Source organism: Tenrec ecaudatus, chromosome 14, assembly GCF_050624435.1.
Source record: "Tenrec ecaudatus isolate mTenEca1 chromosome 14, mTenEca1.hap1, whole genome shotgun sequence".
NCBI classification, from domain to species: Eukaryota; Metazoa; Chordata; class Mammalia; order Afrosoricida; family Tenrecidae; genus Tenrec; species Tenrec ecaudatus.
The window spans coordinates 7,364,925-7,377,802 of record NC_134543.1 but is presented as its reverse complement, the minus strand read 5'-3'; the positions used below and the strand labels follow the sequence as shown (position 1 = coordinate 7,377,802).

At 58.7% G+C, this 12,878-nt stretch overlaps 1 protein-coding gene across 4 annotated transcripts in view; it reads right to left on the bottom strand.

The window, feature by feature from the left end:
- Positions 1-1,131: 1,131 nt before the first annotated feature.
- WDR20 (WD repeat domain 20) overlaps positions 1,132-12,878 on the bottom strand; it is a 63,182-nt gene continuing 51,435 nt past the window's right edge. For all 4 annotated transcript variants that reach the window (XM_075530615.1, XM_075530616.1, XM_075530617.1 and 1 more), the window contains 2 exons: positions 5,349-6,608; positions 1,132-3,150 (listed from right to left, as the gene is read on the bottom strand). In XM_075530615.1, the coding sequence (XP_075386730.1) occupies positions 3,085-3,150; positions 5,349-6,608 (1,326 nt within the window). In that variant the 3' untranslated portion in view covers positions 1,132-3,084. The remainder of the gene's footprint in view (positions 3,151-5,348; positions 6,609-12,878) is intronic.

The window sequence follows — 12,878 nt, the reverse complement described above, 5'->3', positions numbered from 1 at the left end:
ATTCGGCTGGGGGCAAGGGGCCAAGTGCCACCTGCAGCGTCACCTGGGCTGGCTCATCTCAGAGGGAACTGGGCCTGCCAAGAGCTTCTTCGGGGACTCCCAGCCATCACAGGGACGTTCCTGAAGAGAATGAAATGCTGACGAGTGACACCGGATGGCCCCCCTCAAGAGAGCAGGATCCACTTCTTCACTGCTGGTCGCCTGCACCCCCCACTGAGTGGGGAGACCCCAGCAGACCAGGGAAGAAAGGGCACCATGGAGCTTAGGGCACGGGAGGCCACAGCCCTGAAGGCAAGGAGCGTGGAGGGTGTACCCCCCTCACTGCCCACAGTGGGCGGCTCCAGGTTTCTGACCATGGCCTCAGGAGAAAGGCCACCCAAAGCCTCTAGGGGCCTGGGACCCAGCCAGAAAAGCACTCACCGTGAACCGAGGCCCACCACCTGGGGTCATTTCTCATTTCCTATTGGGCAAAGAGGCAGCTGGCCCAACGAAGAGGCCACCAGGGTGAGTGGGTGGCCTGCTAGCTCCTCTGCAGAACAAAGTCTCGCTGGCAAGGCCTCTCAGGCCAGAGGTCTATTGGGTGCTGAGAAAAGAGCATCACTCTGTGGTAGGCCGCTCCTCGGCCAGGGCCTCTCCAAGGAGCAAGCAGCAGGAAGAGGGGGCGGGCCCTGGAGATGCCTTGGCCACACTGGCACACAGGCAGGGTGACAGGAGGGCCTGACGTCCCTGAGGGGAGCGTCGGGTGGTGCAGCCTGGAGTAACCCCAGGCAGACAGCCTGCTGACCTTCCTGGGACATTGAGGAAACAGGCGGGCAGGGAAGGGAAGTGGGGCAGGAGACCCTGTCTGGGTCAGCCCCGACCGGGTCACCCTGTGGTAGGGCCTTTCAGGTATGGGCCTGGAAGACCTGGGGGTGGAAGAACGAGGGGACGAGATCTCAGGGCAGGTGGCCATCAGTGGCCCTGCTCCGCACGCAGTTCGTGAGACACCCAGCCTGTGCTCCGAGTGCTGCCGCCCACGCTCGTCACCACAGGGCTCACCCAGGCCTCTCTGTCCACAGCACGGAACAAAGCTTTCAGAGACTTGGAGGCTCCCGGGGTACAAAAGACGACTGACAAGTATCTACGCTTGCAACTCATTCACACGGTTTTATTTCATGTCGTGATACAGAGGGCAATCCCCCCAATCCCAAAGTACTTCATGACGTCAAGTATAGAGGGTCTCCAGCTGTGGGAGAGTGACAGTTGGACAGCTAAGGACGGAAGCCGGGAGGGCAGAAACATGGCTCTCTTAAAATGAAGAGAGACCACCACTGGCGTGAGTGCGCCCAGGATTATTGCGACAGGCATGGAGCCCACGTGCCCGCGGGGGTCTGCTCACCCTGCCCTGATCCCACCGGCAGGAAGTCAGAGGGGTGGGAAAGGGCGCCGAGTGGACCTCTATGGAGGATTGTCATGGAAGGCCACCAGGCCACACAGTTTTGTGCAGTGTCACCTAACACGGCGCTCTAACAGACGCAGCCAGACAGGAATCCCAGGAACGCAGGTGCCGGCTCTCACACGCTCGGACGCGCGGTTCGTGGCGCGGGGCAGCAATGGCCAACAGCAGGCAGGGGGCAGGAGGGGCCCTGCCTGGGGCGGGGGGTGGGGGCATTTTCTTCTATCTTCACCCCATGTTGCAAAGGGACACCCTCAGCACAGGTGCTTGGGGCAGCGGTAATGGACTTGCCCGCTGGCGCTCTGTGGCCACCTCCACGGCCCGAAGCTGCAATGGGTATGCTCTCACGCATGTCACGGCCATGAGAGTCCCCTGCTGTGCCCACAGGGCGGGGGACAGTCAGCTTTCACCATTGAAGCCTCCATGGCTTACCAGGTTCCCTTGACCCCAACCCCCATCCCACGTGCTGGGAAAGACACACAGAGGCCAAGTGCCCTCACATGTCCGGCTGACAGGGCACTGACCTGGGCCATGCCGGCACACCAAAGGCACCACAGGCAGCTTCCATGGGGAGCCCCAGGGTCTGCTGGTCACCAAGTACACAAAAGGCTGGGGCCCTTAGGAACCTCTCTGAGCCTGAGCTTGCTTACTGCTCCCACAGTCGGTCCCCTTCCCAGGCAGGCAGCCTCGAATACCCTCTCATAGGGGCGGGGACCTAACAGAACAGCTTGGGCAGCTCAGCAGTAACGTCGTACCTGTTTAAATGGCTTCAAAATTTGTGATGCCCCACGGGAAGTGTAAGGAGGCTTGGAAGATGGCCTGCCAAGCCACGCCAGCGGGCCTGGGCGTGGAGAGAACTACCGAGTTCCAGGGGACCTGTGCGGGAATTGGGGCCTCGAATCCTTGTGTTTTCTCGGTGTCCTGAGTGTCTGCGAGGCCGTGCTCCCGGCCACGGTTTCCCCTCCTCTAAGGCACTCCGTCCTGCTGGTCCCACACCAAGTGCTCGCTCGCGGCCCACACTCCCTTTCTCACACAGGCTGCACCATGAGGAAAGGACTTGGAGTCTTCACCGCCGGCTACCCGCACACAGGACACCGTCCACCTGACATCCAGGGGCGCTTCACAAACCGCATGCAAGGACGGGAAGAAGGCCGTGGGAGTTCTCAGTAAGGGGCCTGCAGACTTGCCTTCACTAGAAGGCACAGTTTCCCAAAGAACCCTTCCCTTCCCAGGGGCGCTCCCTCTCCATGGCATTGTGAGGTGGGGGGGCTGGGACCTTCCAAAGCCACCTCCCCAGTCTCAGCAAGCCTAGCTTCTGCAGTAATTGACGCTGGAACAGAGATAAGCCAGAAGCAAGTTGTCTGTCACCTCGTGCCCCCTGCATACCTGGGCCCTCCCTGTCTGTTGGGGCCGGCACCTCCAAGACAACTGAGGACCACCCTCTATCCCCAGGGGCCCGCGCTTGGGCTGCTCATGACGGTATGGGAGCTGAGGGACCTGGAAACTCCCGAGAGCAGCTCAGTCAGATGAGGGGAAAGGTGGCCACGTGAGCCTGCTGCCAGTCCCCACCCCCCGGGTCTGCAGGAGCCAGGACTCCGGGGCATGGGCCCCCTCTCCTCCTCCTCCTCCTCCTCCAGGTGCCACTCGCGCTAGCTGTGGTCGTGGAGAGCACCCCGCACTCGGTCCTCCTGACGGGAGGGGATGGGCTCAGCCGGCTGTCAAAGAAAGGGCAGCGAGTCAGAGGCCATTCTGCTGAGGCAGCTTGGGGCCAGTCAGGCTGGCCAGGGTGGGCAGCACCCCACATCCGGTGCCCAGCAAGTATGGGGGGCCGGGAGGGGAGGCCACCCCATACAGATGCCAGGCAGGCATTGGGATCATGCACCAGAGGGAACAGGGAAAGGGCTCGAGTGTGACCGAGATTCCACAGTGGGAGGGACAGGGAAGTACCTCTCAGACCCAGTCTTCCAAGGAGAGAGTATGCACCTCCCCCCCTGCCCCCCGTCTGGCTCCCCCCTCCCCCGTCACAACACTAAGCATGCTGAATTAGGGGAGGAGACTAGAAAGGAGAGGTCTGAACTGCTCTGCTGTAGATAGCTGCCGCCATGCCCACCACACTTACCTGTCCTTACCACCCTCCCAGTCGGCTGAGTCCTAAGTCTGAGATTTGGACACTGCATACACAATGCCTCTGAAGCATTTGAAAGAGCATTTCTAAATCCATGAAGCTGCCTGCAGTTGCTGTGGGCCTGGGGCACTCAGCTAGCCCATGTCCAGTGACATTTATGGGTCTCTCAGCTGGGAGGAAAGCCCCATTCCCGCCCCCAAGCCTAGATTCAGTAGTAGGGACACTTGGAAGCTGCCTGGGAAGGCGGCCAGGGTGTTCACCTGGGGGTGGGGGGTAGGGAGGACCAGCCTTTGAGGGGCTGGCCTAGTGAGGATGGCAGGGCGCCCGCTTCAAGGAGTCCAGTCTCCAGGTTTTCCACTTTCTCAATCACTCAAACCAGCATTGATTATCATTATCTCTATATTTAATTATAAAGGTGTGTAAAACAGAAAAAACAAACCTAAATGTCCCCAATAAGTTAACAAATAAGAGAATGACCACCTTGACATAAAGCACAGAGCTCAGAGGACCATGGCATTCACTGTGGAAAGGAAGTGCTGGGCACAGCCATAAGGTACGGCGGAGTCACACTCAATACTGCAGCAACCCCGCAGCGGGGTCCGGGCCGCAGGATGTGGACCATGGGCGGCCGACCACCAGGCCTGGGAGCTGGGGGGGAAGACATAGGGTGGTCAGGAGCCACCCAGTGAAGACAGAGCCCTAAGCCCATGACCGCCACCAAATCCTAAATAAGGGGTCCTGGCCTGGGACATGTGCACTCTGGAGAGGCCTGGGGCCTGGGCCCAGCAGGGAGGGTGTCAAGGCCCATGCATGCCCCAGAGTCTTCCCAAAACAAAGCAAGGGGTCTGACCACAGCCTGGCCTTCTAACCAAAAACAAAATACAGGAAAACCTCCTTTTCCCTCACCAGAAAAAAACCCAACATAAGCAAAGAGCATCAGACAGGAAAGGTCTCGGCTTATGTGGCAAGAGGCACTTGGACAGCAGCTCCCGGCCAGGCCCACAACGGCTCTCACTGCGCAGGCTCAGGGCAGCGGGGCGCCCGGGGCACAGATCCACTCAGAATCCCAATCAACGTGCTACAAACGGCTTCTTTGAAAAAAGATGTTTATTAAACAATTTTAATTGTCATAAAATGACTAAAATGGGCTTTAAAAATTAAGGCTCTTCTCTCTCTGTGGATTGCCAGAACAATGTAAAAATAATATCAACCAACCCTGCTGAACGCTTCGTTCCGAAGGTTAAATTTCATAGATTCCTAAATACTGTATGATTAAGGTAAAAAACGGGGGCGATGGGTGACAATGGCCGGCCACCTGTCCTGAGCGTCCCCAGGCAGGTGGGCGCAAGTCTAATTGAGGAGGTGAGCAGACTGATCTGGGGAAAGCAGAAACTTTAATTTCAGCCGTTGAAGTCTGTGCCGCCCCTCCCCCCCCACCCACCATGATTCTGCTAAGTTGAGGGGAGGGGGCTTCCTAGTGCAGGAGCGCTAACTGTGGGCTCTATATGCTCCCAGGAGGGGGGCTGGTGGGGCTGGCAATTAGTCTGATTCTAGATATAGTTTTAAAACGCTCTATGGTGAATTATCAAATGATTCGGAATTACATGGCATGCAGTATCCAAAATTATGGCTCTGATGCGTTGAGATTTACATTGAGAATAAAGAAGTGCCATTCACAGTCATTGTACACCCTGCCCCCCCGCCCCCTCCCTGCCCCCTGCCCGCCCTCCTGGGAGCCTACGGCCGGGGGCGGCCAGGCTCGGTGCAGCATTAAGGATTGAAACTTACCACTTTACCCGGCCTTCCCCAAGTGCAAATAAATCCCTCCTGACAAGCAGTGACTATACAGTCTTCAAGAAAGATCAGCACCGTCAGTCTCTCGTGCGCTATCTTTTTACAGATCAGCGGCTCCAGCAAGGGCACCTCCTCCATGCGTGGACACAGGGCTGTGCCTAGAGTTTTCGCGGGGTCCGACCTGGCTTTGGCCACGAGGTTCAGCCTGTCGCTGCTCTTGCTGGAGATGTGTCCCATGCTGTGGTTGCGCTTGTGGTCCTTCTCGTGGTGCCGCTCCTTCCGGTCATGCAGTGAGAGGGTGGCGAACTTGCTGACCCCAGAAGCGATGGCACCGTCCACCACACTGCTTTTGCTGCCGGCGCTGGAGACGGCTGAGTGGGGGAGGCTATTGGACCGCGGGAGAGGGGGGGGCACGGAGTTTCCCGGGGTGGTGACATTGTTCCCATTGCTGCCGGCGGGGGGGCTGGTGGCGTTCATGACATTCGTGTGTGTCCGTGCTCTGGAGAGGGGCTGGTGGGGGAAGAGGATGTCCTCTGTCAGGTCCCACAGACAGAGCTGTGTGTCCTGGCCCACGGAGCCAAACCGGTAGGTGACGCTGACGGGGTGGCCGTCTGTCGAGTTCCGTTTGGACAGCCGGGACTGCGTGCTGTTGGCCCGGTCTCGGCCGAAGTGCAGGAGGTCCTGGAAGTCCTCGTCGCTGCCGCTGAACTCCATGGGGTCGCTCTCTTCCACACTTGTGGTGTAGGGGTCAAATGCCACCACACTAACCCAGGATTTGTGCCCGTGGCCTCGCGCAATGACGCGGCAGTCCACAAAAGACCAGACGGTCACCAAGTCGTCCTCGCCACCCGTCACGATGTACTTGCCGTCGGGGCTCCAGCAGACGCAGAGCAAGCCCCCAAAGTAGCTCTTCATGGTGCCATGCAGCTCCACCGAGTCGAAGTTGAACACGCGCAGGAAGCCGTCCTGGCTCACACAGGCCAGGAACTTGCCGTCCGGGGAGAAAGCAAACTCGTTAAGGGCCCCTTCGCCCACCGTCCATTTGAGGAGGGGGTTCCGCGTGGATTTGCTCTTGCAAGTGTGCACAGCGAAGCTTTCGCCCTGCTTCAGGAGCTGGTAGTGGGGTGCGGTGGTGCCACAAGTGTGCTCCACGTTATACAAGTACATGCTCCCACTAGCGTGGGCCACCAGGAAAAGGCTTTCTGAGCCGGGCACCCATTTGACACAGGTCACACGTGACTTGTCTATGAGTCTCTGTGAAGACAAAGGAGAGCAGGTTATCACCATAGGGTGGCCTCACAGCTCCACGCTTCCACAGGCAAACCAGCTGCTGCTCAAGCTAAAGGCCCCTGGTCAGTCCCACCAGCTGGGCACCGTGGCCTTGGACACTCCCTGGCCTCTGGCACTCTCTGCCTTGTGGCATGCTCTGGCCCCAGACTTCACTAGATAGCACCGCCTCCCGTCCCCTCACTGCCGGCGAGCACAGGGGCACGACCCTCCCTCCTGAGTGCTGTCCGGGTCTATCTTGATAAGCTTCTCCTCAAGTTTCCGCATGGGACCAGGGGGACTGACAGAAGGCGCAATTCATTCAGAAGCCAAGTTGCTACCACTCTAGTCTGGACCAGCTGACCCGAGGACCTAGACAAGCCTAACAGAGCCACCACTCAGAGGTACGGGCCCACGTGAGGCCAACTGCCTCTACCCTCATCACTGCAATCCACCTGGGGGCGGAGCGTCTGCCCCCTGCATGCCCCCACATCTCAGCCCCAGTGGAGCCAGGCAGACTCCCAGAGTGCCCTGGTCAGCGGGGCCCAGCATGACTTTCGGACCAAGCTGTTCCTTCCAGTGGGCGAGAGGGACCTCTGCTGCTGCTGGTGTGCCCATTGTGCCCAGGGAGGCTGGCATCCCACGGAGCTCTGGAGAAGAGGGATGGTGCTGAGTGCCGGAAGTGCTGGGGAAGGTGGTCTCCGAGGCTGGTCATGGGCAGATGAGCCTGCTCAGAATACCTAGGGTCTGGGATCAGGACAGAGACAGCGTGGCCCTGTCAGCAATGCCCTTCATGCCTCTCCCCTTTTCACGCTAGTGACTGACCTAGAAAAGTCCACCGGCATTACCACCACCATTCACCACCTAGCACTCCTCTGGCAGGTGCCATCAATCGTGTGGCTGCTTCTGCGGGGCCACTTCCAGGCCAGCCTGGGGCTGGGGGACGTGGGACTGGCCCAGGGACCACGTTGATGGAGTGGGGAGCTAAGGTCCCACTTGCTCCCTCATCTTGAGCAGCTGTGTGCAACCCCAACTCCTCAGTGGGACCTAGTCCAGGTGCCGAGCAAAATGAACTCCAGGCTGGGGTTTGGCCTGCTGCCTCACCTCCCATTGCTCGTTTCCCTGAGAGCCCTCGGGTGCTAACAACACTGCACGCAACACGGTGGGAAGTTTTGAGGATATAAAAATGTTAGCCATATGGTTAGGAACAAGTTTTAAAAGAAAAAACCCACAATAAAGATAACTGCACTGGAGTATGACAACAGTCCTGGCTTTGCCACCGGGGTCCTCCAGCGTGAGAGGCTTCAGGATCCCTGTAAGAGGCTGGGGGGTGGTGTGGGTGGGTATGGGGGCCCCTGAACACCTCTGCCATGGGTTCTCAGTGGGAGCAGACAACACAAAATGGAAGCTGGCTCCAGGGCCAGTGCTGGTAGCCCTCGGTGACTGTGCCCCTGCCGGCAGAGTGTCCACTAAGGGGTGGGGCAGTTTTGCACATATGACAGGGAAGGACAGGAAGTGAATGCACTTGATCAGGGATGGCAAGGGCTCTGGAGGAAAAACTAAGCAGGAGAGGGCACAGGAAGAGCTGCTGGAGGGCAGGGGTCTGGGGAGGATAGGAGGGGCAGAGAAAGATGGACAGCTGAGTAAAGGTCTGAGGACACCAAACAAGTTCAGAGGGCACTGAGCAGGATGGTGCCAAGACTGAATGGGAGGGGCTGGAGGCTCAAGAGACTGAGGAGGGGCCGGGCTCAAACCCAGTCCAGGCTGGCAGTCCCAGGGAGGAGCAGGGTGGCGGTAGAGAAGTGGAGCCATGTGCACCCGGGCTCTTGGACTCCCAAAGCCTGGGCAGAGAGCACAGGGACCAGCCGCTTGGTTCTCTGTGGGCAGGGCAGTGTGGGGCTGGGCTGGGAAGCGATGACCACCCACTCCCCAGGGCTGCTGGGCAACACGCACTTGCGAGGTGTGCTCAATCCTGCCGGACAGGGCTGCTGACGGAGGGGACATGACAAGGAAAAGTAGGGCTGCAGTTGCGCTGTGTTCCGAGGGGCTCTCCCAGTTGAGAAGTAAACGCCAGGCCTTTCTTGTGAGGTCCCTTTGGACCAGTAGTCCAGCTATGGACAATGAGCACCCCCTGGGCCCCCGCCTTACTGAGTTCTCTGGAGCCCATGGAAAAGGAATGGTCAGGGAGACCAGTGGTCAAGTCTGTGACACCCGGACCAGGGAGCTGAGCAATGGGTGACAAAGGACAAAGGCTGGCAGAGCAGCAGGAAGACCAGAAAGCAAGACTGGAAGTCTACGCGGGTTCCTGGGAGAGGGGGTGGGGCTGGTGCACCCCGCCCGCCCCCCCGAGTCTCTGAGGTCTGGAATCTCAACTGGAAGCTGAGAGTTGAGGAGAGGAGGCCAGTCCTCTGTGGCACAGAAGCACAGGCCCTGCTGGTGGTTGGGGGATGAACGGACCCAGGCGGGCTGGAGGTGGCAGCTCTGGCAGAAGTGTCTGAGTGGAAACCCCCCAGAGCCTCAGCTGATCACCACACACAAATACGTAGTAACCAACAAAAAACCTGTCACTGTGGCAGAGAGCCCTGGCGATATCAACTGCTAACTGCAAAGTCAGTGCTTCAAGCCACCTGGATGCTCTGCGGGTGGACGGTGAGCTGGCTGCCTTCTAAGTACTTCGCTGGAGCAGATCTACTCTGTCCCAAAGGGTCACGATGAGGAAGAAAGGGCTCTCAAACACCAGGGTGCGCTTGCAGGGGAACGGGCTGAGCCATCCCCTCAGAGCTCCTGTCTCCTGCCTTCCCTCCTGCTGCAGATTCTGAAAACCAAACCAACAGTCCAAGGCTGGGGCAGCCGCCCAACAAGGACTAGAGCAGCAGTGAAACCCCACACACCAGCATGAAAGTCGTCCAACACGCTGTGTATCACAAGGAATCAGAATGGAAAGAAATCTAACCGCAGTCTAGCGTCATGGCCAAATAATCGAACTTGAATGTAGGCTTCTCAGATGCCCACAGGGTCTCCCCCTTCCCTGCTCTCAGCGTGGCAAGCAGGGGACTGGTTTTCAGCTTACAGCCCAGGTGTGTACTGACGACGACCGAAACCCGGCCAGAGCAGACAGCCCCAGCCCAGCAGCTGATGGTGCAGGCACAAGCAGCCCCAGCAGACATAGGGGGCAGACCCAGAGCTGTGCTGTGGGGAGCGAGTCCTGGTGGTGGGTCCCCCAAAACTTTAAGGAACCGATTACTCAGGGCCCGTTTCCTTCCCTCCATCAAAATCTCCCACTCTTGTGGTACAGTCAGTCAGTCAGGGACTGGCTGATGCTCACATGCTTCCTAAACCCAAGGCCTTCTTTCCAGTTTCGATCCAAAAAATCAAAACCAAACTCATTGTCAGAGTTGCCTGGGACTCACAGAGATCCCACTGGGGGATGGCAGAGCTGCCCTGTGGGTTAACTCTCTATGGGCGTAGAAGACCCCGGCTTTCTCCCCAGGGTGCAGCTGGTGCTTTCAAACTGAGGACCTTGCGGCTGGCAGTCCAATGCTTAAGTCAGTGTGCAGAGAGGCAGGGTGGAAGTCCCGGCTGCCTGCCCCTTGGCCTCATCGCTGAGAGCAGGGCAAGCCAGGGCAACAGTCCCCAAAGCAGCTGGGGCAAGCACTTTGCGAATTTCATATTTTAACCAACAATGAAAACCATACTTGGAGCGTAAGGAGGCTCACCCTTGGGGCTGTCACCCTGAGAGAGATGTATCAGGAGGCCAGCAAGGACTCCCACATCCCCCGAGCACTGCCCTGCAGCCCTTCGGGGCTCTCCAAGTATGACAGGCAAGGCTGGCCTGAGCGCTCTCAACCGAGGCCCGTGCGCTGCTGTCAAGGGCACAGTTTGCGTGGGAACAGGATGCCACAAAAAGAAACCCCAGGTTTAGAAACACTCTAGAGTGTGCAATGGCTTCTGGAGTGTCCCAGAGTGCAGGGCTGGCTTAGGCTCCTGACGTGGGTCAGACTTGGGCTGGTGTCTCCCTGGAGGGTGCAGCCCCCACAGACTGGCCTGTCAAACCATCAGATGATGACTGTGCACAGCGAGCACACTCTGCCTGTCCAACCATCCAGCATTTTCACCCTTACACTGCTTAATCTAAACCCGCCTACTGAGCGAGCCTTCCTCCAATGTCCCCGTGGAGATGACCGCTGCTCCTGCACCAGGCACAGAGGGGAGGCAGAGCGGGGCTTGGCGACACTGCAGAGGAGGCCAAGAGAAGGCCTGTGCTGAGGCAGGGAGGCTTAGCTGCCCGTGGCCAGCAGGCTTTGCTCCACCAGCTCACCTCGTCTCCCGAGAAGTGTCCAGTTATCCTTCATCTCTCCAGGAAGCTTCCCCACTCCCCACCCCCAAGCAAAAACAGGCCACCGAATCCCCTCTGCCTTGAGCTTGGCTGTGCCTGTCCGGGCTGCCCTCAGGCCCTTCCAATGGACATGGCTGGGGAGGGGTGGCGGCAGCAGGGCCAGGCACAAGTGCTCTGGCTCAGCTTCTGGGCCGAGGCAGCAGAGGGACGGTAACCAGGGGTCTGCTCTGAGCTCTGCGTGCTCTGCTGGGTGAAGGGAGGAGCTGCCTTGCATTTGGAGCACTCCCATCAGGGCTCAGTTGCAGGCCCTCTCCTTCCTCTCCTAAGACTTTCTCTACAGACAACCTGTCTCTGAGGCTCCACAACTGTGCTACACGGCTGTCTGGTGATTCTGACTCCGGTCCGCCCATGAAGGGTGGAGCAGAGAGTAGACTGCTTCCCGGGTTTCCTCGTTTGTAATTTTAACTGAAGCAGATCACCAGGCCTTTGCTTCTGCAGTACAAGCTGGCTGGGTTCAAACTACCCTCCTACAAGTCAGGGGTAGAGAATACTGTTTGCACCACCCCTTCGGGACCTCCTTTATATGCTAACAACCCCAAACTTGTCCCTCCAGTTCTGAGCTCCAGATCTGTCCATCCAACCACCTCCAGGTGAGGTTTACAAACACCAAAGAGGGAAGCTCTGCTCCTGACCATCTCCCCTGCCTGAGGTTGCTATCTGGAGAGGGCCCGGAACCCAGCCAGTCACACTCTCCCCAGCTCAGCCTCCAAGAGCAGCCAGGTTGCTTCTCAAAGCCTTCAGGAGTCCTTGGTGCTCTGTCCCTCTCTACAGGCTCGAGGCTGTGCCAGAGAGCACTTGAGGGAGCCACCTGCAGCCTCAGGGCCTGTACGGGTCTGTCTCCTCTCAATCCTTCTTGGGGTCACATGCTCTCCTATCCCAGCCTTCAGCTGTGGGCCCCTCTGCAGGCACCCTACCTCCACCTGCTCAGATAAAAGGTGATTCGCCTAGGCGCACCTACATGGGTGAGCACACACAGGCGTGTGGATGTCTCTCACCCTGTGTGTGCATCCCTGGCCCACTCCCTTCTTCCATCACCAGCCAGAGCTCTAAGAACACACCAAGGGGGCTGCAACTTCCTCGTAGACCAAGGGGCCAGGTGGAGGTCTGGCCCTCAGTTACTAAAGCCTCCTCAAGGATCCTGCTGCCTCGGTTCTCTGTTCACAAGTGTTGAAAAGGCCTCAGCGATGCTATCGCTCGCTCCCTGAGCCACCGTGGGCGCTGCCTCTCCAGAGCTGGGGGCCTTTCCTGCCCTGCTGGCTCCTGCAATGCCCTCAGGGTCCACACTCCTCCAACATCCCCTTTGGGAAGCCTTCCCTGGCATCCTCTAAAGGGTCAGCTCCCGTGATTACCTGGGTTCACAATACACTGAGAGCATGGATGACACATGACCCTGTACTCCCACCACATTCCGAGCAGGCTCCGGGCTACTAGTTAGCCCCTGTCCAGTCACGGGAAGGCGGGGCTTATAGCCGAGGACCCCTGGGTCCAATCCCACCACTCTCTGGCTACTTAACCTGGACAACCCCCGTTTCCTCCTGGCTGGTACCTGTACAACAGGGATGGAGCAGGACATGAGAGCACCCTGCTGAACCTAGTTAGATGACCCTGCTCTCACAGCCAGCTGGGGCAAACCATGTGGCGGGCGGTGTCACCAACACCTGGGCCAAGTAGCCTGTCACCCGCCTTCCACATGAAACCCACAGGGTGTGAGGGGTCTGCAGCTTGCTCTCCAGCCTGCCCCCAAAGGCACCTCACCCGGGCTCTGCTGGTGCTGCCTGCACTCCATTAAGGCTTCGCTACCCCGCCCTCACCGATGACAACACAGGCGGCTCCTTGTTCTCTAAGTGGCATTCTGTGCCATC